General features: G+C 49.9%; 7 protein-coding genes and 1 pseudogene across 7 annotated transcripts; 5 read left to right on the top strand and 3 right to left on the bottom strand.

Annotated features, from left to right (window-relative positions):
- Nucleotides 1-3,917: 3,917 nt before the first annotated feature.
- Nucleotides 3,918-6,731, top strand: SAPIO_CDS8246 (uncharacterized protein; the record flags this gene model as incomplete). Its single annotated transcript, XM_016789925.1, has 5 exons — nt 3,918-3,956; nt 4,246-5,398; nt 5,466-5,646; nt 5,842-6,108; nt 6,617-6,731. The coding sequence occupies 5 exons, from the start codon at nt 3,918-3,920 to the stop codon at nt 6,729-6,731; spliced, it is 1,755 nt and encodes a 584-aa protein (XP_016640188.1).
- A 3,024-nt stretch (nt 6,732-9,755) lies between these two features.
- Nucleotides 9,756-11,332, bottom strand: SAPIO_CDS8245 (uncharacterized protein; the record flags this gene model as incomplete). The annotated part of the gene is made up of 3 exons (XM_016789924.1): nt 9,756-10,385; nt 10,439-10,799; nt 10,938-11,332. The coding sequence occupies 3 exons, from the start codon at nt 11,330-11,332 to the stop codon at nt 9,756-9,758; spliced, it is 1,386 nt and encodes a 461-aa protein (XP_016640187.1).
- A 2,706-nt stretch (nt 11,333-14,038) lies between these two features.
- On the top strand, nt 14,039-15,827 carry SAPIO_CDS8244 (uncharacterized protein; the record flags this gene model as incomplete). The annotated part of the gene is made up of 3 exons (XM_016789923.1): nt 14,039-14,470; nt 14,622-15,297; nt 15,805-15,827. The coding sequence occupies 3 exons, from the start codon at nt 14,039-14,041 to the stop codon at nt 15,825-15,827; spliced, it is 1,131 nt and encodes a 376-aa protein (XP_016640186.1).
- A 965-nt stretch (nt 15,828-16,792) lies between these two features.
- Nucleotides 16,793-17,518, top strand: SAPIO_CDS8243 (uncharacterized protein; the record flags this gene model as incomplete). The annotated part of the gene is made up of 5 exons (XM_016789922.1): nt 16,793-16,876; nt 16,951-17,022; nt 17,091-17,190; nt 17,250-17,283; nt 17,416-17,518. The coding sequence occupies 5 exons, from the start codon at nt 16,793-16,795 to the stop codon at nt 17,516-17,518; spliced, it is 393 nt and encodes a 130-aa protein (XP_016640185.1).
- Nucleotides 17,519-17,967: 449 nt separating this feature from the next.
- Nucleotides 17,968-19,872, bottom strand: SAPIO_CDS8242 (Uncharacterized protein; the record flags this gene model as incomplete). The annotated part of the gene is made up of 4 exons (XM_016789921.1): nt 17,968-19,049; nt 19,218-19,237; nt 19,312-19,649; nt 19,711-19,872. The coding sequence occupies 4 exons, from the start codon at nt 19,870-19,872 to the stop codon at nt 17,968-17,970; spliced, it is 1,602 nt and encodes a 533-aa protein (XP_016640184.1).
- A 3,911-nt stretch (nt 19,873-23,783) lies between these two features.
- SAPIO_CDS8241 lies at nt 23,784-24,482 on the top strand (annotated as a pseudogene; the record flags this gene model as incomplete).
- Nucleotides 24,483-25,114: 632 nt separating this feature from the next.
- On the top strand, nt 25,115-26,020 carry SAPIO_CDS8240 (uncharacterized protein; the record flags this gene model as incomplete). Its single annotated transcript, XM_016789920.1, has 2 exons — nt 25,115-25,369; nt 25,433-26,020. 2 exons carry the CDS (start codon nt 25,115-25,117, stop codon nt 26,018-26,020), a joined length of 843 nt encoding a protein of 280 aa, XP_016640183.1.
- Nucleotides 26,021-26,145: 125 nt separating this feature from the next.
- On the bottom strand, nt 26,146-27,478 carry SAPIO_CDS8239 (uncharacterized protein; the record flags this gene model as incomplete). The annotated part of the gene is made up of 3 exons (XM_016789919.1): nt 26,146-27,100; nt 27,188-27,309; nt 27,380-27,478. 3 exons carry the CDS (start codon nt 27,476-27,478, stop codon nt 26,146-26,148), a joined length of 1,176 nt encoding a protein of 391 aa, XP_016640182.1.
- Between the last annotated feature and the right edge of the window lie 254 nt (nt 27,479-27,732).

The following is a 27,732-nucleotide window of genomic DNA, read 5'->3' as shown; positions in this document are numbered from 1 at the left end:
TCCCTCTTTTTTTCACTTTTTTCGCAGATTTATCACTCATACGTAGACGCGCCGCAGTGTGGAGACACTGAAGACTAGCGGAGACTCTCTGCTGGAGTATGAGCACGTCGAACACTAACCGAGCCTGCGAATCCTGTCGGTCCTTGAAAGTCCGATGCCGGCCGGCCGCAGGCTCCTCATCCACAGCAGGCGTATGTGAGAGATGCGAATCAGCTGGGAAGGAATGCATATACACTGAACCTCGGCGAACACGACGTAAACGAACCGACGTCAGAGTCGCAGCTTTGGAAAAGCAAGTCGCTGCTCTTGGAGAGCTGCTCAAGGAATCTCGCCCCTCGGAGGACCATGGCGTTTACATGGGACGAAGTCCGGCTGACCCGGATGGCCTTACGAGCGGCGATATAACAAGTTCGCTCCAGTCTCACACTATCCGAGACTACCATTTGTCCCCGGAAATGGTAACTAAGCCAACGGGTTACGATCCCGTCGAGGCTGGCCTCGTGTCGATGGATGAAGCCAGGCGGCTTTTCCATCGCTATGTGTCCGATTTAGTTCCTCAGCGACCCCTCGTGGTGTTTCCATCAGATACGACGGCTGAATCTCTACGGCGCAAGAGCCCTGTTCTTTTTCTCGCCGTTATGGCAGCCTCTGCGTCAACCCTGCCTCCCACTCTCGGTGCGGTCTTGAGCGATCTCGTGCGAAGAGCATACGCAGAGCATGTCATAATGCGAGGGGAGAAGTCCCTCGAACTCGTTCAGACCATACTCATTACGGCAAACTGGTATTACCCCCCAGATACGTATGGCCAACTGAACTTCTACCAGTTCATCCATATGGCTGCCACAATGGCCCGGGACATTGGCCTTGATACCCCCACTCGTTCCTCGAATGGGAACCCAAACTATTCCAATGGGCTCGAGTGCGAGAGGACTCTCTTGGCCTGCTACATATGTTGCTCGAGGTACATTTCTGTTGAACATATAGCTGATTAGACGCACAGATGCATCAACTAACGTGATCTAAGCCTCTCCTTTGCGCTTCACAGACCGCAAATGCTTCCATTTACACGGTATATGGATGAGTGCCTTGGAGCACTGCGCACATCCCAGGACCGGACAGCCACTGACGATATCCTTGCTTCCTGGATCACCCTCCAACGGATAGTAGATACCACGGCTCCCCCAGTGGGCTCAGAGAACCAAGACACTGAGATAGACTTCGCCAGCCCAGTGACGCAATTGAGCATTCGAAATTGCACGAAAAGGCTTGAAACCTGGAAGGAGAATCTTTCCGATGGCCACAAAATTGGTAAGTGTGTCAGTTTAACGAGTCACCTACCCTTCATCATTTGCCTTGCTAATTTTCCGCTTGATGTTGGTGTCTGTTCAATTGATTCAGGGTCCCTCTTGATTCAGTACGATGCTCTTCTCTGTATCGTCAACGAGAGTAGCCTCTACACGGAGAGTGACCCGGCCGATTTTAAGCCTCCCTACTCTCTTAGGAGATTGATTCGTGCAACCACACAAGAAAACACTCGAGACGGATTAACTCCCACGCGCCTGTCGTCCATCGCCACATGCCTGTCTTCTACGCACGATCTCTTTGAAACCTTCATTTCGATGCCTGTGAAATCACTCCAGTGCAGTCCCGTCACGGTATATGCCCGCCTCCTCTATGCTGCCGTAGTCCTTATTAAGATATCGATCTCCGCAACCACTGAGGGAGCCCAACTCTATGGGATCATAACTCAGGAAGAAGTTAATATGGACTTCTACCTAGATAAGGCGGTGGCAAAGCTTACAGAGACGTCAAATGAGGGTTGCGTAGTCGCTACGAAATTCTTATTCATCTTACACGCGATCTTGAGGTGGCTAAGGAACAGTATCCACGACGACGCCTCGCAAGGAATCGGCAGCGACCCTGTGGGAGAAGTCATCATGCCATTGAAGTACCTCAATATACGAGATGACGGTCTCCCAGCCTTTTCCCAAACCAGTCAATCGGCTAGTTTCCAAGACCCCATCGGCTCAGGAGGCCAAGTACCTGGCGAGACCGGCTCTCTTCTCCCTGCGGAATGGACTGAACAACCTAACCCACCGTCCATTGATTTCCAGACCTGGATGCTTTAGTGGATGCCACCCTCTTTTATTCAGCAGAACATGGAGAGAGTTTTCAAACTTCGCATATCTAGGGCCCCTGACCGACTCCTTGGGTTACTTCCTCTATCACTTAATGTAGCCTACTGCGGAGCGAATGCCCCCCCCCCCCCCCCCCCCCCCCCCCCCCCCTTTAGTCTCCACCACTATCATTGCTGTTGGAGTCTAGAACCGCTCTGCCTCGTCTCTCCAGTGGGTTCCAACTACAAAATTATTGGAGATCCGTCATTACGGAAGCCGTCTCAGCCCTGTCCCCCCTTATTTTTATGTTGCGGAAACCCCGCGTTTGAACTTCGTCTCCGAAATGCGCGCGGCCCTCATCCCTACACACAGTCGCTCACCTACCCGAGCGGTGCCACGGCGGCGTATATTGCCATTTGTACCGTGGGGTACTACCCATGCTCTGTCAGTCCCACCAGGAAGAAGGTTCCATATGGTCTAGGCCTTCCTGCCTTTCTTGCCTCAACTATCCTCGTCATCTTCACAAGATACACCTTTTATTCCAACTAATTAGGCCCCTGTGAGCTTTTAATTTAACACCTCGCATCGCGTACTAGTTTCCTATCGAGGCTCTCATCCGCGTTTTGTCCGGTTCCAAGCATCTCACCTCTACCACCACGACTCATTGGGCAGCCTGGCTCGGTCGCGCCGCGGGCATCACCAGTTGCGTACACTAAGGCAAGCTCGACTCTGGTATTGGTGATCTTTCTCGCTGATCAGTTCTCCGCTGGGTACGTCACTGTCTTTGCAGCCCAAGGGATGCGTTTGGCCGGCGGTCGGGCGCTCAGTACCCTCGCTGAAGTTGTATCTGATGTGTGGTTGGAGCATATTCGCCATATCTCGGGCACTTTCCCGATGATTATGGGGCCGTACGGCTCCGTATTAGGCATCATCAGGTTACAAGGTTTCGGGACGATCAGCTATATGGTCTTGCGCAGACAACTCTACCCCTGTATATTATCCGAGGGACCGAGGGACCGCGGTGGAATTGCTGTCCATGAAAAGATACTTTTCATTTAACATCGCATTAAGAAAAACGAAAAAAAAAAAATAAATAAAAATAAAAATAAAATAAAATAAAAATAAAATAAAATAAAATAAAAATAAAAATAAAAAAAAAATAAAAAAAAAGAGAGAAATAAAATAGGGGGAGATGGGAGATTAAAATAAAGAAATGAAAAAGAAGACATCCTCAAACGACCAGCAAAAAAAAAAAAAAAAAAAAAAACTTGAACTGGTTCAAAAAATGAAATCGCTGCCCAAGGGAGGACTCGAACCTCCGTTTCCACGGCCACAACGTGGCGTACTGACCCCTATACGACTTGAGCTTATTTGTTGGTCCATTGCTGGTCTTGTCTTGGCCCGTACTAGCATTTTGCACGTCGATCAACTCACCTCAACTGTGACCGGCCGCTTGCCATGGACTGACCGCTTGTGAAATTCTCTTAGTGATGTCATACATGCCTCAGTATCGTCTTCTACTCGTCATTACGAGACAGGATTACCGAGATGCTCGTCTCAACAGCTGCACTTGGAGTCCAGATGCTATTGGCTCCTGAAAGACGAGCTGCTAGCTGGTCACGTGCGCGCTCCACGGAGTCCGTTAACTTGCCAGATAGGGAAATTTCTTCTCGTTCTGTCGGACTTCTTCTTTTGGTTATGCGACCTCACTCCTCAACCCGGCGGCTTAACCTGGTATCAAGCCGATGCTTGGTTGGTGTTCGGCCATTTCTACAATCGACAGCACCCGTCATTGGGAAAATGAAGTTCATTAATACCACTCTTGAACGGCCCTACCGGGTCCGCAAGCATGTGCAATATGCTTGTAATATTTGCCGGAAGCGGAAGGTTTGCGAACCCTAGTTTTGTCGGAGCCAGCACCCCGTCCCGAGCCAAAGAAAACTGCGGAGGTCTGCCCTGTTCTGGGAGCCTCCGTGCGACGGGCCAGGCACGGTGGACCTGGCCGGACTCCGGGATCCATATTGATTTTTTCTTCGCCCGGGGGAATTGGAGAGCGAATACTGACTGCGCGTAGAAGCGGTGCGAACACCTAGATTCTCAAAGCGTATTTTCATCCGGCGTGTCACAGTCAGGAGCAACCGACGTCGATGGCCCGGTGCGCAGCACGCCCGGAGCCTCAGATTCCGCATCCACACCGGCCCCGCCCGACACCACCCAAGAAGGGGATCGTGGACTCTTTGGTCCGCTTTCACCAACCCAGCCACGGGCAATAGCGAATGAATTAAACTCGCACTCAGGAGACGCCCTTTCGAGCCCTGGGAATGACTCACGCTTCGTTGGCAACTTGAACCCCGAGAGCACATTCTTAGCCGATGGCCCTAGGACTGGTGAGGGCTACACGCGATCAGATCCTATTGGCGTTTGGGTTTCCCGAAGAGGGCCTAGCGGTGGTGCGCCTTCTCTCGGGACACCTGCTACTTCGCGGGACTTACTACCCCTTCGGTCATTGCTGCCGGGCCATTCAATGGATAACTTCTTGAAACTGGTTCCTCCGGGCTCCCATTACGAGGGTCTCAAGGCTATATACTTGCGCGATATTCACAGAATGTTTCCTGCGATGGATTTGACTATTCTAGAAAGATCAGAAAGCATCGTTTCGCAGACCCTTTCCAAGCAGGCGATATGTTTGGCTGCGGGAGCTCATCCAGATGCGAAAGCATTCTTAATAATCGGTAGTGAATCAGGAAATCCCATGAGCTATTCCGACTTTGCGCACCAAATATCATCTGCCATGCGGGGCATTCTAAACGCAGGCCTTATCGTCGACAGAATCCAACTCATTCCGATACTAGTTATCCTCTCCCTCTACACATACTCTTCCGAGGATCGCCACCTCTCCGCAGAACTGGCGGCTCTAGCGGTGAGTCACACCCACACCGTCGGGCTTCACCATCAGACCCCGGGCACAAGAAGCGAGAACTCCGCGTATTTGGCGACACTGTTCTGTTGCGTTTGGGCACTGGATCGCCTCAACGCGGCTTTCAATGGAAGGCCCGTCATGATGCATGAACGAGACTTTGGTCGTGATTTGCAGGCGTGCATCAGCCAGCAAGAGTCTTGCTTTCGCCTATTATTGGAAAATATATCCCTTCTAGACCGGGCAATTCAATTATATCGACCGCCTGCACTGGGTCTGCCAAACGAACTTGTCCAGAAGCTTCCTACATTCGAAAGCCTGGTTGAGAAGGCTGAGGCCATTGCCATCGATACTCGGGTATTAGGTATGAAATGTCCAGACTTCACAAAGCTGCCGCCATCTAATCTCGACTTTTACTTAACTCTGCTTAGCAACCCTCGAGCTCCTGTACCACGCTATTGTGATCTTATCGTGCAAAGCACCGACCACATCACTCCCATCCTCCTCATCCTCCTCATCCTACATGAAGACATGCCAACGTCTTTCGAGTGTCAGCATCACGACCATAGCAGAAGATATGGGGGGCCTACTCCCGCGCTTTACATTCCTGCCGTACGCAGTCTCCCTGTCATTAGGGGTTGCCTATCGTGAACTACGATCGAGCCGGATCCCCATGTTACGAGCAAGGTCCTATCGGGAACTTCAGGCGAATTGCCAGATCCTTCGGAGTTTTGGAGAAATGTTTCGTCCGGCCTTAGTGATAGTTGATCTTGTCGACAGACTGACCCAAGAGATTGACAAAGTTAGACCCGATTCTGCCGGCGGTGTTCCGGAGCCACAAGGGCCGCATGCGGCGACTTCGACACCGGGGCTTGGCACACCCCATCCAGCAGAGCCTCACTCTAGGGCTCTTGGCTCGTCTGGCCAAGGCGACACATCAGCTTCGTATGAATCACTGATTCCCCCACCACCTGATACTTCTTTCCCTGGGGGTCTTGCTCGCATCGATTTGTTTGAATATCTCAACGCCGATTTTGACCTTGGCGCGATCGATGCGGTTCTAGGAGACACCACGTATTACCCTTATTTTCCTCATTCTTGAGCCTCACAGATATAGATTTAGATGTATGTAAAATGCTATTGGAACCAGATTCCGGAATCATGATGAGGGCGTATCAGGCTTATTATATACCCCCAACCTAGCCACGCTTTCAAGATGAGACAATTCAACACTTGCCCAGTACAACGGGTTATTCGCTACCTCTGTCACGAGAACGCAGCTTTCGACAATAGTCATCATTGCGCAAGGCCCTCACCCTCGTACCAATGCCTTCTTCCTCTACCATATCATCGAAGTTGACCAGGTCCTCAATCCTGCATGCTTCCGCTTCCAATTTATCCACTTCATCCAAGGTGTCTAATATACGGTGGGGCTCTGTCCATGACGACCCAAAATCGACGAGAAGCCCATCGCGGTAATTCTGCGAGCGAATGTCTTTATTGTAGATCTTCAATTTGTTCAGCTGGCGAATGTCCGCTAGGACCTTCCTCATATTCTTCGCGCAAATGCCTGTGTCGTTAGAGGCGATATCCTTGACAATTGCACGCGCATGCTGCCCACATCCCAGAAGTCGTCGGGCCTCATCATCTACATCGTCTTCCCCAAGGTCGACCCCTCTATCCCTGAGTGCCTGTAAATCTTCTTCCTGTAGTAGAAGGTAGCCGTGGCATGGGATGGCGATGCTTCGCTTCAATCGCCCTTTCTCCTGCTCTTCTTTGATGCGACCGTAGGCACGGCACTCTGCGTAGAAAGCATCGGTGTAGTAGACAGATTCTTGCAGTGTAATGGTATCCTCGAGTAGGGGTTCCCAGGATTGGAAGATCAACTCAGGATCTACAAATTTGAACTAGATTATAATCTTTAGTACAACTCCTATCAAGAAAGCAATACCTGAGAAGGTGTTTGTACAATCTTTACAGCGTATATACGAGACTCGATTCGCGCTTTAAAGACAAACGACTCGTTTTTCGACTCTCCCGAGCGCTCTTCGTCGAGTCGTTCCAGCCATTCTATCGGAGCATTGGGGTGTTTAAATGCATGTAATTTTGAGCCTTCGCATGGAGGTAAGGGTTGGTTCGCAAACTTCCGCGATGATCGAGCTCGACGCTTCCCCATCATGGCGATCCCTCTTCTTTTCCAGGTTGATTTCGGCAGGGCACCATGAGGGGAGGGCCCTCCCATTTCCGATGTTCGTATCTGAGCGGCGGAAGATAGGTAACTACTTGTAGCTACTCCTTCCAGGCCAACCGTTCACCGGTTGGATAAGAGCCGGAGATACACGGGTATCCGCGTTGTCCACGCCTCCGAGATGGTGGGGAGAAGGCGGGGTCGTAGCCATTCATCGAGCGCCATCACTCAACGTCCACGATTCCATGCAGGTTAGTGCGCAGCCTTCAATTCCGGTCACACATACTCGACGCTACGGGAGTGAGGTGGCGTTCATCCCGTGTCAATTGCGGGATATATCGAGGGGTCGGGCCGTGGTTTTAACCGATAAATCGTGCCGTTCTCTCAAAATACCTTCTCCTATGAGTTGGAGACAATCAGCTTGTTTGCGAACATGATGCCGCGAGAGAAGAAGGCAGAATCGATTTTGGAATTTCTAACTGAAAAGAATCCTGATATCGAGTGTCCCGAACTTTTAGACTCGAAGACAACAAGCAACCCAAGGTATTACGCACCAAAGGAGTTACGGCAATGGGATGAATTCAACTTCGACAGTCTGAAGACTGTCTTTGGGGGTGAGTTGTTTAAAGAGGCGTGCAGGAAAACTACACGGCTTCCACACTACCCACACATTGATCCCGAAGTGGACTGCTACGTTTATGACGAGAAGGCTACAGTCAACATTTTTACAAAATGGAATCATGTGATGGTCAACGCATCTCTTAGCCTTATAAAGGACAACTTCAACCCTTGTATGTGGACCGCTGGCAGCAGGAAGAAAGTGATTAGAAAAAAGGGAAACCCTGTCCTGTCTACGAGCAAGAAGCAGGGTCGGCGGGAACCCGGTCTCTTTATTAATCGACTGAAGCCGGATGCTGGTGCCGTTTCCTTTGGATCTGCAAGGAGCAGCTATGAATCACCACCACTCTCTGTGGAGAAACTTCCAAAGGATTACAAGGTGGCGTCAAAGTGGGATAGCTCCCGAGTAGTCGAGGAGGTCTTGAATCCGGAGAAGTTGAAGAGGAATTACCTCATGCCTATTCGACAGGTTTATACCTATTGCGTATTGTCGCAATGTCGTTATGGTTGCATTTTAACCACCAAAGAGGCTTTCATATTCCGAATCAAGCCCAGAAAAGCCCCAGGAGGTAACTGCCTTCCCACAAGAGTGTTGTTAGCCCTCGAACTTTTGGCACCTGACACAGTCTAGACTTTTCTCACCGTTCTTCCGGTTCACCTTCGCTCAGGAAGCAGTTGACGACCAACGGGCTCTTGGAATTCGTCACTGTTCCATGGTCCAACTACAACAAAAGTGACATCAACAACTACGACAACTTGACCATTAACCTAGCATTATGGTTTGTCCACGTTTTGGCAGGCAATAACCACAAAGTTGACTGGGTGTATCCGGGCCTCCGTGAAGAATCGCCTAAAGCCAAAATTCCGGCTCGTAATTCTTCACCTCTGCCAGTTGAAGAGAACGCAGCATGTGACAGCGAACCTCCAGAGTCAGAGGCTTTATCGTCACCAAACATTAGTTTCTCCGCGCGGAAGCGGAAGTGGATAAGCGAAGCAGCGGATCCTATTCAATTGTCATTCTCTTATGACCCCCAGTTTTCCCGAGAGGTATGACTCTTCTTCCCTTGCACTTCAACTATATATGTGCTAACCATAGAGGTGAACCATGAAGGCAACAGACTCTTCTCTTGGCAGCAGTAGTCAGGAGTATGAGGATGCATTTGAGGAGATGCCTCAACTTAGTGTTGAACATGACTCGTCTGGAAGCGATATAGGAGACAAAGAAACGAAGCTACGGAGATCCAAACGCCTGCGGCGAGGGAAATATCAATAGACAAGTGCTGACGGCCCTCGAATGACAATAATTTGAGTTGGAGGAAAGGCTGCCACATGTAACAGTTCATTCTTTCTAGTGAGGTAGACTGGCGACATCAAGTGCAAGGTGCTGCTACTATCTTGGAGAACGGAATTCTCTGGATACCACCGCTGCTACGCATAGTGAAGGAGGACTGAGTGTTTGTTGCCTTGCTGATCTAATGGCAGGTCTCTTTCTCTTCGGCGTCAACTCCCCACGGCGCAATAAAGAAATTGGTTTCAAAACCCTTGAAATGACCCAAGGGAAAGCAGTAGAACAGTCTCAAGCCCCACGATCGATAACGCTTCTGACTATTGGTCCCCTTCGGATGGAAGAATTCGTTCAGTCTTGTAGCCAGGTCTAGGTTCTCCTCTCGACGATTTCCAGTGCCTTTGGGGTAGACGAGCTGTAGGGGTCCATTACCTATAGTATGCAAACCGTGAGAGAGGATCGGGTTTGGAAGGAAGAATATTCACAGCGCAACCATCCGTTCGAAGTGTCATTACTTTGTCAGGGACCACAATCAAATAATTAGGCGCTTATGGGAAGTGTTGCGCAAAAAGAGACATTTTTTATTTCGCTGGATGACGAAGGATATCAATTCTCAAGATTCATTGTCTCTCATCCGGCCATGACGCTTCTCCCCCCATCAGCAGTAACACGATGCCGAACCCGCACTTTCATTATACCGGTGCCTAGGTATACGGCCTGCCAGCTGGTACCATTCCCAGCTGTAGCCACGACGGCGCCTGGAGAGAAGAGGAGGGCTTCGCCCGTCCTCAAATTCACCACTGTTGGGAACAGCTCAGATGGTGAGATAGACCGATACCTATGTAGAGTGGCCTTGGGACCCACCGAGGTCTGCTTCTGGTCCTGGCCGTCGACTTCGTTGTTGAACGCACCAGCAAGGTGCCCTCGGAGAGCATGGAACCAATTGGGAGATGTAAACTTATGGACAATGGTGATGCTACATAAATCCAAAAGGCGAGGCGATATCGTCGGTTCCTGGGTCGAAATAACTACGCGGGCGCCAAGATGGCGCTGCAGGCGAATGGTAGACAGGAGCGTTTCCGTGAACTCGTCGCTTTCCAGACTATCGTTCATGTATTTGTGCGCTTCGTCCAGGGCCACAACCCGCCCTAAACTTGTCTCCTGTTCCAGAAATAGACCGAGGCAGATGTTGAAAAGAGCACAGGCGATCTCGGCGGTTACGCAAGGGCACGATAAATCGACTACCGTTAGCTGTCCACTCTGCATCACCCACGTCAGCAATAGTAAAAACAACCTCACAGGGCCGAACTCACAACCGGCCTCCATTCTGCAGCCTTCTCATCCTCGGACGGTTGCGCTTCCCGATTCCTCTTTTTTGTTTTCGGTTGAGCCAGGAAGCTCTCCAACGCATCTAATCTCTGCCTGAGGGGGACCAATTGTGCTTCAGTTAGTTTCTCTGCGTTTAGGGCATTCTTAAATGTGCCGTAGTTGAATCCTTTTCCTTCCCGTTGCTCCTGGAGCCTCATCTCTCGTATAACTTTCGTCACCACAGTAATATACAATGGCGCTCGGCCATTCGAACCGGCGCTAACTGCCATCAAGTCCAGCATTCGTCTCGTGTTCAGGTCCGTTTCGGCAAAGTGGAGCGGCCGAATCAAGACGTTCGGCAGGTGGCTGTATATTTTCTTTTAACGAATTAGTTACTGATTATTTTGCGCTGATTCAAAGGCGAAAGGTCGTACCTTGATATTCATTAAGTTAGTTGGGGCACAGAGAATTCGAACTTGAATGTCCTCATGCGATGACAAGTACGCTGCTTCACAAGGGTGTCCTCCCGAGTCCGAAATGGTGGTGTCATAATGAAAGACCAAGCCAGAGAGTGGTCGAGGCAGCACGTTTGCTTCGGACTTGACGAGGCAATTCTCCAGCAGCGTCGCCAAAGTATGGCTTTTCCCGGATCCCTGACTCCCGCAAATGAACACGCTCGATGGAGCAGTAACATTGTAGAAGACTCGAGCGTCTCCGTCCGGGGCTACGTTTTCCGAGATATCACGAGCCAGTAGTCCATACTGGATTAAAGCCTCATGTGGGTTAGATTTCTGGTTTCCCGTGTTTTCAACGGTGCTTCCCACACCTCCGGTAAAGATCGGCGAAGTTGAGACGTTTTGAAGCTCTCCGGATTCAGAGGGAAGACAAAGTAACTTCATGTGTGCTTCCAAACACTGGGCTTGAAAGCCGCATGGACTCTTGTTTTCCATCTTCATTTTCCAAAGTCGAGGCAAGCTGTGAAAATCCTCCAGATCGTGAGTTGTGCACCGCGTAGAAGCCTTAGACGATGAAAATTTCGTTCGACATGAAATCTGCTGAACGAGTATGAACCGCGGACCTCCGGGTGATGGGCTTAGGGTTTTTTGCAGTTATTATGGGCTACATATAAAGTGGTGGTGCGGCGAAAGGAGTCGTCTCCACTTCGCATTGGCATGGCGCAAAAAGAAAGAAAAAGCAATCATAAAAAGCATCTCAACAAGTGTTTGTAAGACTTGGGCTCAGATTAGATTGTGGATACGAGCGAAGCAGATACATTAGGGAGGCGGACAGTCATAACCGGCGGCTGGGCATATTAAGGCTACTGAGTGGGCAGAATGGTTGGGGCTGGAGGAAAGAGCACAAATCTTGCAACGGCTGTGAACCAAGATGACCATCTCTTATTATCTTGCCTCTACTTCCTAGAGGCTTCTGATGCTACTTGACTCCGGTCTATTATGGTTTAGAGATTGTTATTAGGTTCTCTTGGAGAAATTGCGTGCTGCGGGCATAATTTCAGGGCATTTCTGGCCCTCGTTTTCGTTACTGTCACTTGCAGTGGGTGAAGCCAAGGCGCTGGCGGGCGCAGATTTGCGCCACTGTTTGCTCTTGAGATCCTGTATTCGCCTTTCTACTGGTAAATGAAAGTGTTTTATTATGGCAGCGCCAGGTCAAGACGTACCCAGCTCTGGAGTGTATATTCTCGCCTGGTAGCTTCGTCGTTATCATGCTGGTCCCGACCGGGGTCGGAAATGTTGAGATGCCGCAGGCCAACCCGGCTCCATTCCGGAGCTGAATCAGAGCGCGAAGGGCACTGCCCTATCCTAGCACCAAAGAATTTCAATGCCGAGTTTAGGCATAGAGCTTAATTTCAGTTTCTTGAGAAACCCACCAAGTCAGATCTGGCGCGGGCCCCCCAAAAATCCAGTTCTAGCATCTCGCACAAGCTCGCCACTTGACCGAGGAACCTAAATACGTCCTTCAATATTCAGTAAGGGTCGCCGGCTTGGAAATATTGAGCAGCTCGGCAAGACCAGCTACTGAAAGGCAGCGCCTTGGGGGGTTCCAACCCAGACCTTTTGCCTAGGTTATTGGTGCGAAACATAGAGGAGATTTTGTATTCACGTTGTTTGTAGTTCGGCGACTGAGTCATATTGAGAATCTGGGATGATACCGCGTCTCGTTCACGATCGTTTGTCTTGGACCCTGCCTCTCGCCATGGCTTTCCTCTTCTCCTCAACGGGGAGGAGCGATTTCCCAGCCAGATGGGTCGTCCGCAGAAGGGGATAAAGCCACCCAATCTTTGTAAATAGGAGACGATTTCATAAGCCCGGACCAAAACCATGACCTAGTATTTTCCTCTATCGAAATCATTAGATAAAACTCTTAACAGGTCATAGCGAGCAGTCACAGTTGGGGTTGGTGAGGAAGGTTTTGGAAATTGGCGAACCCATCGCCACACACCTGCAGTCGTATTGTTCAGACATACCCTACCTCTTTACTATGTGACGGCCAGGCACTACGGAAGCCTATAGCGAATTTGTAACTTTTGAAAATTTTCGACCTCGACCCCTCCATACGCACACACCATCCGTACAAATACTTACACTTCTAGTTAAATAAACTTCAGTATTATTCAACACTAGGAAACATTATTCAATACTGCGAATACTGCGAATACTGCGAATACTGCGAATACTGCGAATACTGCGAATACTGCAAATACTGCAAATACTGCGAATACTACGAATACTACGAATACTGCGAATACTGCGAATGTGGGATAGGAATGTGGGAATGTGGGAATGTGGGAATGTGGGAATACTGGAATGTGGGAATACTGGAATACTGGAATACTGGAATACTGGAATATGGGAATATGGGAATATGGGAATGATTGAAATGCTGCTTGGAATATCAATGCGAACATGGTTATTTTATATAAAGTACGAAGTAGAGTGGGTAAGTTTGGGAGGACTTGGCCAACTTGTAGTAGCTCAGAAGGAGGATGATAGATGATGGAGCGGGAAAAAAAGAAAAGTAATAGTAAAAGAAATATTATTTTATTGAAGCTATGCTAAATGTTCTAAATCTGTACGGGTTGGGGTAGTTCTAGTAAAAATCCGAGAGGTCGAGGTCGAAAGTTTTCAAAAGTTACAAATTCGCTACAGGCTTCCGTAAGGCACCCTCTTGTATCGGCGGATTTGTCACTAGTGTCTGAAATAACTTGCCTAACGTTTGATTTCAGCATCTCCAGATCGATGCCAAAACGAGGATGAGCCGAAACTTCCGTTTTGGGAAATGCCATGGTGAGAGAATTTCTCATTTGGGAAATTCTCCGATCTATCTGAGCTGCGTGTCAGGCAAGTCGTCATGAACGTTTCCTAGAAGCAGCAGTCTGATAACCACGGTCCGAATTCTTTGACGAATTGCCGAATGGAGGTTTCCTTTAGAGGAAAACCCGCAAGTCGATGCTTGTGTGACGGAGAGAAGTTGCAGAGTATTAAAGAGGAGGCACGGAAGAAAATGGGGGCTTGGGAATAGTAAGCTGAGTTAAGTCTTTGTTTCTCGATAAAATATACCAAATTTTTGTTACACTCTTTGAAAACATGCCTAGAATCCCAGCCAGAGCTCTATGCGGCGCTGTGGGCCTCCATGTTCCCAAGCCTCATCACCGGGCGATCTCAGGCGCTCAACCAGCCGGGAAGAAAGAAGGCGATATCTCATCAGTATTTATATCCTTGTCCGGCGGAGCCCAGAAGCCTCTACCAGAGCGCTTTCGGTATCTAAAGTCCTCACTTGTTTCTGGAAAGGAAGACCAGGTCGTGGCGAGTTGGAATAGACTACTCAAAGGATTGGCATCCGAAAACGAGTCTATTGCGGCTCGAAAATCCTCCATCATCCCTTCAATCGAGTTTAGCAATCTTGAAAGCGAGATTGAGAGACTGAAGCCAGAGATACAACGGCGCGGCGCGGCCGTTATCCGTGGAGTTATCCCTGAGGCCGAGGCGCGAGCGTATAAGTTTGAGGTTGAAAGATATGTAAAAAAGAATCCAGATACACGAGGTGAGATGCCCCATTAGACTAGCAAAACATGACCCGCCAGGACCTTCCCACAATTGACTGGATTGAACGTCAGCCTTCCCGGCTCATGACCCACAAGTTTACGAGCTATATTGGTCCGAACCACAGCTGAAGGCTCGCGCACACCCAAACCTACTGGCCACGCAACGGGCGCTCATGCAGGCACTGTGGCATAGCTCTCGTCCAGATACACCCATCTCTTTGTCGCAACCCCTCTCATATGCAGACCGTCTCCGCATCCGACAACCCGGGGACGCCACCTTTGCCCTCGGACCCCACGTTGATGGGGGCAGCGTGGAGAGGTGGGAACGGAACGGCTACGGAGTTGACGGTATATACGACCACATATTCGAAGGCGAGTGGGAGCGGTATGATCCTTGGGATGCCGCACCCAGAGTGGCAGTTGTCAGCGACTTGTACAACGGCGCTGGGGCTTGTTCCATGTTCCGCATGTTCCAGGGTTGGCTGAGTATGAGCGTATGTGGGCCAGAACAGGGGACATTGCTCGTTTATCCCGCCCTTAAGATGGCCACGGCGTACATGCTCCTTCGACCGTTTTTCCGTCCCATTAGGAAGGCAGAGGAAACCAACTCTGGAAGATTCTTGGCCGAAGAGAATTGGGCGTTCACTGGTGGAGAAGAGACGACTAGTGAGCTTCATGGCGCAACTCCCGGCCATGCCCAAGAGCTTAATGACGCACTTCATCCTCACTTGGAGCTTTCGAAAACTATGGTTCACATGCCCGAGGTGAGGCCCGGTGACTTCGTCATCTGGCATTGCGATGGTATGTTTCTTGAGCCAGATATCTCTGCAGTGCACATTACACTAATAGCGGAACTTGTAAGGCATCCATTCCGTTGACAAGGTACACTTGGGGAAATCGGATTCAAGTGTGCTGTATATTCCGGTATGCCCGACAACCGAGATAAATGCCAAGTACTTGGCGCGCCAAAGGGAGGCTTTTATCAATGGAGAACCAGGTCCGGATTTTCCGGGTGGGAAAGGAGAGTCTGGCCATGTAGGCCGGCCCGGACCGAGCTTCATTGAAGAAAGGGCCGGAAGACAGGCGATGGGGTTGGAGAGCCTTGAAGAAGATTTAAATGATCTTCGAGGAGCACAGGAGGCAGTTGCGCGGGCAAATTCCATTTTAGGATTTTAGTATGCCTACCACTCTATCAGATGTCCTGCTAATTTGATGGTGGGTTTGTTCTGACCCTGTTTCCTTTATTTCTTTTTCATCCAGTAGCAGCGTCTTAGTGAGCTAGTTGACGAACTGACACCCTTTCCTAAGACTACAAAATGGATCCCGTTTAAGTCCTCCAAGGACCACACGCAGCGACTTGGCTGTCGAACTTGTGAAGGGGGGCCAAATTCTGTGGATCTGGGGCAACGGATAAGTAGTAAACTCTTGTCCAGCAGCAATAGGCGATTCGGCACTTCGAACTCAAAAATAGCTACGTCGATTCGGCACATTGACCCAGGAGAGGCTAGGAAAGGGGTTTTAAATATCGAAATTTGCATCAATGGTATTGTGCGCTCCTGCTATCGGGATCCCATCAATGTCTTAGCTCAGCTCAATGCACCACGATGTGTATTTTAAGCTAGAGGACCGAGGTACTGAGGGACAACATGCGACTCTTCCTTCTCTGATAGGGTCACAGTCTCAATGTAGGGCATTGAGGGTTATGAATACCCTCGTTTACGCTACCGGTAATATGATTGTCGAAAGCATTGTTTGTCGCTGGATGTTTTTGCTCAACAAATTAGATTTCTACGTCCCGCAGGAGGACTGGTCCAGGAAACGAAGCGTCGGCCGCGCGAAGTGAGAATTTAAGAAAAGCCATTTTTACATCAGTCTAATATTAGCTTGTTTGTGTAGCTGGAAATTCGCCGACATTGGCTGTTGTCGTCGTTGCCGCAGGATAAAATGGATTTATTACCGTTGGCTGCCTCTTAGGCTTAGCCTCCATTGATATTGATGGCAGGCCGGCTCTGCGTTCCATCCACACACACCGCTCCCTGCCGAATGTTCTCAGGTTGCATCCTTGATAAATGCAGTCACGATGTCGGTCCAATCATGTCCCTCTATCGGATTCTAAAATGAAAGCGGCTGGTTTATCTGATCTCACTTGCAGCGCTGAGCCCTTGACGGGAAGTCCGTACCCCCTACATGGCTCTGGGCCTATAAATCCGCCAGAGTACCCACCCTTGGCATTCCAGATTCCCAGATCAAAATTATCTCTCACGCACGTCCCGTCTCCAGCAGTCAAAATCCCAACATGTCGCACCAGCTTGGTTATCTTCTTATCCTTTTAGGGCTTTTCTTTCCTGAGGCCTGGGCGCAGGCACAGGTTACGACAGCAGTGAGTAGCTACGTTCCCTAGTTGACGCCGTCTTGGTGCTGTCTGTCTGAGATGTTTCAGCTGACAAAGATTAGAATATTTACATTCCGTTCGCTGCCGAAAACGGCGCTCTCCAGTCGGCTTTAAGAGCCAGCATCGTGTCCAGTGTAAGACCACGTCGACAAAATAGTAGAGGAAATCTTTCGGCGCTCAGCATGCTAACACGCAAGGACAGAAGGACAAGACGACAGTCTTTGCGGCCACATGTACCGCCGGGCCTTGTACGGCAATTCCCGGTGGCTCTGGAACTTTCACTTTCACCGCCGGTCCTGAAAGTAAGCATTGTCAAGTCCAAAGCAGCAAAATCTAAGATGAGAAGCTAACTTTGATTTAGCCTTTGTCTATTCTGCTGCACCCAACGCGCAAAGGTACGCGTCTATCTCTCTCACGAACCATTTGCAGGTGCTAACAAACTAAAAGCTCCGTCGACCTACGTTGCACGTTTAAAGACTGCTTAACAAAGCCGGACATTGAATGCACTCGTACTGAGGTCTCGTCAGGTTCGACAACGGCTACTACAACAACATCAGAAAGCGCCAACCTCGCGACCTTGACGCTGAATCACGGAGTTCCATCACCGACGCAGAGTACGTGTACGACTAAGAAAAAGACCTCGAGTGGCGGCGGTAGCAAGAAATCAAAGAACAAGAACAAATCCGAGGGTGTAGTCGATCGCAGGCCAGACCTAGCCCTTCTGTCGGTGATGGCGATTGCAGCATTAGTTGGGGCGGCCGCTATAGTGTTGTAAATCGGGAGCCCAGATCGCGGCGTGCGAGGAGTTCGGATGAGATAAATTTGAATCTAACAACTAATATTACTCTTTCGATTGCTCTTACAACTCTCCTCATCTAGAGCCTCCACGATCGTAGTCAAGGTTGCTCAAGCTCTAGCCCTCGTTTGCGGCGTCTTCCTAAACCTAAAATCAAGTTGCTTCGGTCAAGAGTAGGAATGCAACTCTTACCCCAAGCTCCGTGTACTCTATAAACTCTCTAACATCGATAATCCTAAACCCCAGGGAATAACAACCATTTGGAGAGCCCAATCGTTCCGCTTTATGTTCTCTTCCTTTTCTCCTGAGCTATCCTGTGCCGTTCTGCTTCCCCCTCAAGCCCAAACTTCACTTCCGTATGTGTTTCGTCCAACTTTGCGTTGCGTATAAATAAGCAGACAATTAAACCTACCGCCGCGAAGCAGACTGCTTCGATCCAGACATTTCTGATGGCATGTAAAAAAGCCTGGCGGACAATATTCCGTGGATGGTCATCAAGCGACTCGATCAAAGGAATATTGGCTTGGGCATTGTCTCGCGAAAAGGAACTTGCGAGACCAGGACCGAGCTCGCTTCTCAACTGCCCTTGCTGGGACTGCATTCCATTGGCAAAGGCAACCGAGCCGATAACAACGGCGATGGCAGAGGCAACATTGCGAATGAGGCTAAACGTAGCGGTTACTGTCCCGTTGTCCTGTATAGATACGTTGCTCTGCAAGGCGACCAAGGGTGGCTGGAAGTTGGCCCCGATCCCGATACCCGCAACGATTTGATAAAGAATAATCTTTACCCATTTCTTCGAGCCTGGGAGGTCGTAAAACAACCCACACCCTAATACAGATAGGACAAATCCAAATATAATGCACCCAACATAGCGACCAGTAATCTTGAGGAAAATGCCAACGGATGCCGAAGTAAATGAAAGCGCGAGGACATAGGGAAGGAGGATCACGCCGGACATCAGAGGTGATTCCCCCAGAACAGATTGAAAGTAAAGCGGAAGAAAGTATGCGACCAAGGTGAACGTAACACCGTGGAAGAGGTCGACAAGAATAGCGGCTAGGTTGGAGATGTTCGTAAACAAATGCATCGGGATGATAGGGTTCCTGGCAAAGCTCCACTCAACTGGAATGAATAGGATGAGGGTGATGCAACCCCCGACGATGAGTCCGATTACTGTTGCTGAGCTCCAGGGGTAAGTGGCACTACCGAACTGTAGACCGAGTAGGAACATCACGAGACCGCCAGTCAAAACCAGAGTGCCAAGCCAGTCGATGACCTTGATGCCTGCGATTATGGGGGTTTTTGGTGTCTGCAACTTGAGCGTCAAAATGATGATGATGAAGGCCACTCCAGATATTGGGACTAGTAGAGGTTGTTTGGTTTGTTAGCAGATTGACAAGGGAGGGATCACTGAATGGAAGCGCTCACGGTTCACGTAAAAACACCATCTCCAAGATACATTTTTCGTGAAAGCGCCGCCAACAATCGGTCCAAGTGCTGACGCGGTCGCCCAAACCATCCCAATGATACCATAATACTTCCCACGCTCCCTGGGTAGATGCTACGGGTTAGGTTCACTATGTCCTTGGGTAAAATGGCCCGGCTGGTTCGAGGAAAGACTAACCTCGGAGAAAATAAATCGCCAACAACGATATTCGTGAGAGCCAACAGTCCTCCAGCTCCAGCACCCTGGACCGCTCGCCCAGCTATAAGCATAGCCGCGCTGATAGCCGCACCACACAACACGCTACCAACGAAGAAGACGGCTACGGCAGCAAGCAAGACGATTTTCCGGCCCCATATATCACTCAGCTTTCCCCAAGTGGCCGTCACAGCTGAAGCGGATATCATGAAAGCAGCACCAACCCAGATATACGCCGACGTGGACCGAAAGTGCTCGGATATTGTTGGCAGTGCTGTGGTGATGATTGTGATGTCTAGAGCAGCGAGGAAGACGGACAGCTAGGGAAACCCGTTAGCGTTGCGAGAGCATGGCTGAAGTAAGGGAAATTTTGCATCGTACGCAGAGAGCTAGCATCAGGAGTCCGGTTTGAAGCGCAGTGAACTCGTTGGCAGGCGCATCCTTCTGTGCCTCATCCTTCTGTGCTGGATTCTCGACATCGACAGAGGATTTATGCGCGACCTCTTGGTCTTGCTCGCCTTGAACTGAAGGCCCCGGATCCATAGTGGTCTGAAGTATCGAATGGAATTTGTTCACGAATTATGCATGTAGATTTCTGTAATCTGGGGCAAGATGCGGAACACGCGGAACGATGCCTAGCAAATCGTCGGTATCACGCCAAGGGCCTTCCAAAATAATTACTCCCTATCACCCAGCTGGTTATAAAGTACCAACCGGCGCTAGACCGGACATCGGTACTTAATGTGCTCCGGAGCGGAGTGGGAGTGTTAGACGGATGTCGGCGTTTAGTAACCGCCGAGCACCGGTCTGGGAACGAACACAAACACGTGCACTGTCGGGCCGATCGAATTGGAAAGAGAGGGCCATCCAGGTATGAAGTACATAAGATATAAGATAATTAGGAAATGTGAGTATTTCCAGGGCGGAATAATAGCTGGTTCACAATTGCGAATGCCAAGGGAGAGATTGCAAATGATGCATCAATCAGTTCCAAGATTGTGGTGGTATGGTGTTGGAAAATGTACCTGGCGCATATAATTTCCCATATTTGAAGAGCTAAAATGACAAGAAAATGCGACATACAGGCTGGCTCGATATATATTCGACATTTTATGTTTCCGGAATGTATCATTTTGCTGACAAGCCCAGCAGGTTTAACTTCAAGAGACCCGTGGGCCTATTGGGGACAAGATTCGATCACCCTTTACCAGCTCCGTACAAGCGTGAGCCACTGATGCAAGAATGGCCATTTTTGTCGCCACTGCTGATCGCGGACCTAATGTTCGGGCCAGTAATTGACCAGTTCGACAGATATTTTGACAGAAGGTGATGCCAACCCGAGCCGGATAACCGCAGGGGTCCGCCGCCGGGATTCTCCGCGACCAAGAACAGTAACGCTTCCACCCCTCTCGACTCTATTCATACACACCCTCTTAATCTAGTTTAGAAATGCCTCCTCGGGCAAAACGGCAGATGCGGGGAAAGCATCGTGATGGGAGGTCATGCTTTACACTGCTCTATAGTTTATAAACTACCAAAGCAATGCCTATTTCCGCTTAGCGCTCTCGTTCGTATACGTCTTTCTCCGCACCACATGGCCTAGCAACTTGCTTCCGAGGATTTTGCCCTCTCGAGTTGGTACGGCCTGTGAGGTCGGAGACGTCATGAACTAGTTTCAAAGGTCACTTGATTTTTCCCCAAAATTGGAAGCACACAGTTCTCACCCGATTTACCTCCTGTCATACGACCACAGAAACCCATTTCTTCGTTTTCCGTGTACTCAAGAAAATAGTACACCACGGCATTGCATCGTGGTTTACCGAGTTAGTGCTGATGTGGTGCTCCCAGCACTTCAGCTCCTCACATTCGAGACACCAAACCATAGCGAGTGTTTGAGAGGAGATTCCCCCACAGCACAGTTATGGTTCGTGTCCCCATCGCACCACTCGCGATACCAACATTGTGCGTTCCCAAAGGGTCGTGAATTTAATAGTCGACCAACTTGACCAGTTTGTACTGAGACTGGCATGGATAATAAGTGTCAAACTGTCAATCGGCATTTTTGATACCCTCCTCCGCCAAAGTAAACCAGGGGACATGGTAATGAAAATGATCGCGGAATTACTGACTATTATGGAAACACCTGGTTGCTTTCCAAGTCACGCGTCTTCCTTGACCGCCCGCACATATTTAAGCGTACGTAGTTCTGTCTTCTCATCTATCGATACGACGAGGCCTTAGGACCTGCCTCCAGCGAGATGCTGGTGTCGAGAACAAGACTCTTTAGCCAGGGCGAAGATGAGCACGAGGCTTTCGCTACGCCACATAGCTCGATGTTAGCGGGATGGAGAGATTTGTTCCAGAGGACCGGCTTCTGCTGTTCCTGACGGCGAGTTCGTTTTGACTCTCTTGCTTTACCAACCTCTATAGCCATTCCTGCCCAAGACTGCGCTGTAATAGCCCGAGGATGTGGATGACGGGCTTCTAACCTTTGCTACATGTGTATCTAACCTGCCTTCTCTTCACGGATCGATATTGTGAAAAGTATGCCCCAATTGAGAGGTAGCCAGAAACGAAGCAAATGTAAAGGATACACTGAATCAGAAAACGGGAGTTCCTGCTATATCAATTGAAGTCAGCCAACCGCTACATCTGGTTAACGTAACAAAGAACAGATACTAAGGTCATCATCGGTAAGGTATCAAGCACATAGTGGATGAGTGTTGTTCTGATATATTCGGCGGCTCCATGGTTTTGCTACAAGGACTGAACTTTCACGCCAGAACGAAGTTTCAAATACTAACAGCTTCGCCGCAGACCCCAGAGAAGTAGGTGTGCAACCGACGTCATGTAGATTTCAATGTTGCCGCATGACACGTGCCCATTGCATCGATTTTCGGTTATGAACATTATATTAAAGCATAATAATGCGAAACCCGTCTTTGACTAGCTCAGATTCTACAATCAGTTCAATATCGTGAACTTAAGCATTATGGGTGTCCCATATTCGAGGCAAATCAACGCAGCGTTCGATGAGGTAACTCCCCTCGTCGCCGCAGGTTTTCAAGTCCTACGAACATCGAGGAATATCTCCATTCTCCTCGCATTTATTCAAATTCTCAACACATTATTTCTTGGCCTCGCTGTCCTTGTTCTCATCGCAATATTACTTACGGTTAACCCCGATCTCGAGCTAGAGCGTCGCATCTTTGTGACGCCTACGGTGAAATGGCTCGCGAGTTGGCTTCTCGATAGTAGTTGGCTCCGCGTTGGGATACGGACAATGGTAGTCGGAGCGGGGTTGGGGGCATTTTCCGCGTGGTATCTTGTACCAGACAGTCCTGCCCTTCAAGACCTTGTAGAAGAAGGGGACGACGACAAAACGGGAGTCGATGGCGACGCGGAGTCGTGATAGTTGTTTGCGGGATAGCCATCGTGTTACAGAGGGAGGCTAAGTAACTGCAGATAGAAATTAAACCACTTCCGTTACTTAGTTAAGATCTGGATATATTCAAGATTAAGGTAGGGCCGACTAGATTTGTGTATTGCCTACTACGGGAAGAGAGGGAAATCATCGTTAGTATCCCAACGCCCAAGCTACTGTATGCAGACTCACATTTGCCAATAACCATGGTACCTAGGATTCCGTAAATCGTGACGAACCGCTGTGCAGAACGCCAAGGTCTCATCTTATGTCCATCCCAGGGCCCGTGTAAAGGCGGCCAAGCAAAGACCTTCCAACCCGCCGTCCATAGCCGTCAGCATCCACACTCCTAGTTCCTTGAACTTCGGGTCATTTAGCCAGCAATTAATAGGCCACTTATAGAGCTTTATCATAATATTCTCAAAACCTACTTCAGAAAGCCATCTGCTATATTTAGGAGCTTCATTAAGACTACGTCCCAGTTTTACAGCTCCCTTGACTATAAGGTTACACCATCTCATAGGCAGGGAGTCTATCAGAAGTATGCCATCATCACATAGAACAAGGAAAAGGTTATCATAAATCTCGAAATTGGGCTCTGGCTCGGGATGCAAACATATCCGCCTTGTGGGCAATACGACACGCAAACACATCTAGATTTAAGGGTCTTGTTCCCTCGTAGAATCATCGACAAGGCCAGCTCAATTGTAGCCATCTTTTTTTTTCTGTTCCATCCTCTAAACAGACTACCACAGACTCTAAGAAGTATGGCCGCAACGGAGATGACGCCGCGTAGCGAGCTGCTCCATACAATGGAGACTTTTACTAGTGGCATTATGTGCCTTCGATGGCTGCGGCAGTCATTTTCGTAATACTCTTCCTCCTGGTCTCGCTGCTGCATAGTTGGAAGATGTACCGGCATCGAATGTGGTTCTGCATACCTTTTGTCATCGGTGGTTACCGTGAGTGCCCGTCCCTTGACCAGGGCAGCAGCTGCCAGTGTCAACTCCCTGCCCTCTCCTCGCACAAAATGGCTAACAACCTACCCACAGTCGAAGTTCTGGGTTATATCGGACGAGCTCTGGCAGTCAACCAAACTGATCAACTTGGACCATACATCCTCCAATCCGTCTTCCTCCTCATTCCGCCATTCCTTTCCGCTGCGACTATTTACATGACGCTAGGCCGGATCATCCGAGGCCTCGGACCGACTGGGGAAGCCAGCTCGTTTATCCGAGTTCGTTGGCTCACGACCATATTCGTCGTTGGCGACGCCCTTGCCTTCCTCGTCCAGGGTAGCGGTGCTGGCTATATGGCAGCCGGCTCTGATGCTAAGATGGGCGAGTACATCGTCATAGCTGGTCTGGTCATTCAAATATTATTCTTCGGCCTCTTCGTCTCCGCTGCCATTTCCTTCCATCTCCAGTACCGACGACGCACTAGCCGCGACGTTCACGAGGCCTCGTTCCCGTGGCAGTCAATACTTTGGATGCTGTACATCAACTCCGCTTTGATTTTGGCGCGTTGCCTGTTCCGTGTTGTTGAATACGGCATGGGCCAGAGCGGGTATTTGCTGCAAAACGAATGGCCTCTTTACGTCTTTGATAGTGTTTTAATGCTGGCCGTAATGGGAACCTTCTATCATCAATACCCATCTGAGATACCGGCGAGTCTAGATAACGGTCAGAAGGGAGGCAGTTCGGAGGAAGGAGGTCTGGCCATGTCCTGAATGGAGGAACATGCATACGAACTGTGAATACCATTTACGCATACAACAACATCGGCACAACGCGGTCTGTCATATAGAAAGCGCTGTTTCGACTGTACATGGGTATCAAAGTTCAAACAATAAAAATTTGGGCCCCTGTCATTTTGGAAGCCAACTGATCTCTCTCTCCCCCTCTCTCCCTGTCTGTCTCTCGTCCCTATTTTCCAGAGTCTTATTAGCCAGGACCAAATGTTTTACCTACTATTCGAGCCGGTAACTGTTATTCAGATTGTGGTTAATATACACTCTTCTATCACTCCATCCTCCCTCTCCCCGCGGATACCGGAATTTGTGCCAGCTACACTCCGGAATCATACTCATTCGATAGCTTCTGATTTCTTTTACCATGGCAACCGTCAAAGCGTTGACTCTGTCTATACTGCTTTGTATACCTGTCTGGGCATGGACTATTGACTTCGTACCTGTTGCCACCAATGGCAGCGTCACCGTTGAGAAGGTTTCGATCCCCGGGCCTGGAAGTCTCGGTGCTCCCAAGATGAATGTCACGGCAAACAAGACGTCATCGGACTGGTGGTTCGATGCGGTCCACCATTCCAAGAGATAAAACAACTGTCGAGATCGTCTTCTTCAACATGGGCAATCTACCAACCCCCCACCTGCTAGCTGTGCAAGTGACGGGTACCTTCTCGAACGGGTCCAGGTTCCACAAGACCGCCATGGCTGGCGATGGCGCGACTGTTACGAACGATGCTTCGGGTGTTCGAGGCCAGTGGAAGGGTGCAGGGGCCAACTTCTCCAGCACACCCTTTGAGGGGCCGAATTTAGTCTTCACTATCAACATGGACTCTCCAGCTATCGGAGTCCACGGGACATTTGTCCTGAAAGCAGTAAGTACTAACGGCCGACTACTAACTGATATGCGAAGCCAAGCTACCAGAGGATACTAACAGATGGGGACCCCCCACTACCCCTGTGGGCCGACATTCCAGTGGGCCAATGCTGTCCCCGATGCCAACCCAGTCGTTGACTTGACAATCGACGGTGCTCCCGTAAAGATCAACGAGGGTTGGGCCGACGTCAGCATCGTCGATGTCGCCAAGTTCTGGGACTGGGGTCATGCGCGATTCGGTCCGTACTCGATGGTCTGGTTCAACCCCCTCGACAACGATAATAAGGAGCATGGGCACGCCTACGCCCTCAGGGACGGCGAGGAGATTCTCGAGTCATGTGAAGAGGGGGTGAGCCAGGTTCGGCAGTGGGGCGCCAACGCGACGTGGCCATCCGCCGTAGGCCTCGGCGACGTCGATGGTGTTGTAGCCCGGTTCAAGCTACCGACGGGTGAGGTGCAGATTGCCAATCTGACCAAGCACATCATCGTGCTCGATGAAGTGGCCAACCAGCGCGGCAACGTGCTCATTTTGAGGAGTTCGCTTTTGGGATTGCTTTCCCCAGTTCATAGTTGCCGGTCTGTGAGGAGTAAGACGGCGAATTGTGGGCGCACCGGAGCTGGAGCGCGTGATTTTTGGGAGATTTCATAAACAGACCCTTGGCAGCTACAGAATTCATAGGACAAGAGCTAAGTTCACGAACACGAGCCGTGCTGTATAAATTATACTCTATTCTCTAAAATATATTAACGTTAACTACAAATTCACTTCATTCGTTATGCAACCTGCCGGGGGACTGGCCTAAACTCAGGCTTTAGCGTCCCAAAGCTGACGGTGGGTTTATACTCGGAATTCTTCACAGTTCCCTTCGTGCCATAATCCCAAATTGTATAAAAGTGCTTCAACAGCGCTGTCCCAAACAATGCAAACCCTTCCACGTCGCCCTGGTCGAATGGCGGCCAGCAGGCACTTTCGCGATTCGCAAAGCCTGGCACAGCCAACTCATCACCCGTCATAGTAATGATCTTCGGGTCCGCCGACGATCCTAATGTGAAGGACACTGACCAGGACGAATTGAACTCGGAGCAATCCAAGATGCGCTCGCCGTTGAGGAGCTGGGTGAAGTTCCACCCGAGCGACTCGTAGATGGGCAGCGTTTTGGATTTCGGAAGGGTGATTCGGCCGCCACCAGTGTCGAAGACAGCCCATGCGAGGTCGAGGTTGGTGGTTGTTTCTACGACCTCGTCTCCAATTGTTCTCGAGCCTGTTACGGCCTTGAAGTCGGTTCGCCATACTTGATATTCTCCATTGCTTTGCTGCAGAGGCACAGTCACGAGTTCACCCTCAACGAGCTCTTCTTCTCTCGAGGAACCCAAGGTTATCGCCCCGATCCCAGGCACGCCTCCCGTATTCCTAAGCTCAGTGCCGTAGTAAATTCCGAATTTGGGTTCGTCGAGGGCGTCCTGGGCTAGCAGCGTCTCGACAACGGTGTTTGTGTCTCCGTCGGCGATGACGGCAAATGCCATGCCCAAAAAGCCGTCGCCGGGTATATTACCCCACGAACTTGACGCCGCGGCGATGAACGTCTGGTTCCACACCGCAGATCCTATGGCGAAAACATCTTGGACTGCTGGCCCGATTGTTTGGCCGCCCAGGTAGTCGATGTATGCGTAACCTCCAGTGTAGCTACCCGTTGAAGAGGCGGACACATTATAACCGACTCGGTCGTATCTAGAAAAACGGGGAAATGTTTGGTTAATGTAAGAGGTCAATGTAAAATGCCATCTGAGCCCTTTGCAAGCCTGCGATGATACTTACCCGCTGAAATTTTGACACGTTTCAGCACAATAACTGTCAACTGCCCACGATGCCGCGCTCCCGGTATCGAACAACAGTCGATATTTCGCTGGCGGAGTGCCAACCTCGACCTCGACGACTGGCTACAACGCACGATAAAAAAAATTTAATTCCACACATTCCGAATTGAGCTTGTCCAATGTCTGTACTCACGTAGCCATTGTCAATGATGATGGGCAGCTCTATCACCGAGGCATTGCCCACGCACGCGGCGATCGCGAGCGCTCCGAGAAGACGGGTCACGGTCGACATGTTTTCGAATGCAGAGGCCAATTGTCAAAAAAGAAAGGGGAAAAAAGGCGACACATCGAAGAGAGGTTATTGGGGCATATGAGATATATATATATAAATTCTCTGGGTGATCGGCCATCGTGATCCATTTTTCATGGAAATGGCCCTGGTGCATGACTGTTCATCTCCCAGGAGTGGGAATGTCGTCGTGAATACGAAGCGTAGGGTTGATGTGGGCTCCACTCCAGCTCCCACGGAAAAGGGGCGCAGTCTCG

This window comes from Scedosporium apiospermum (assembly GCF_000732125.1).
Source record: "Scedosporium apiospermum strain IHEM 14462 chromosome Unknown SEQ_SAPIO_0121, whole genome shotgun sequence".
NCBI classification, from domain to species: domain Eukaryota; kingdom Fungi; phylum Ascomycota; class Sordariomycetes; order Microascales; family Microascaceae; genus Scedosporium; species Scedosporium apiospermum.
Note: the sequence above shows the minus strand (reverse complement) of the source record. Positions and strands in the feature narration are given on the sequence as shown.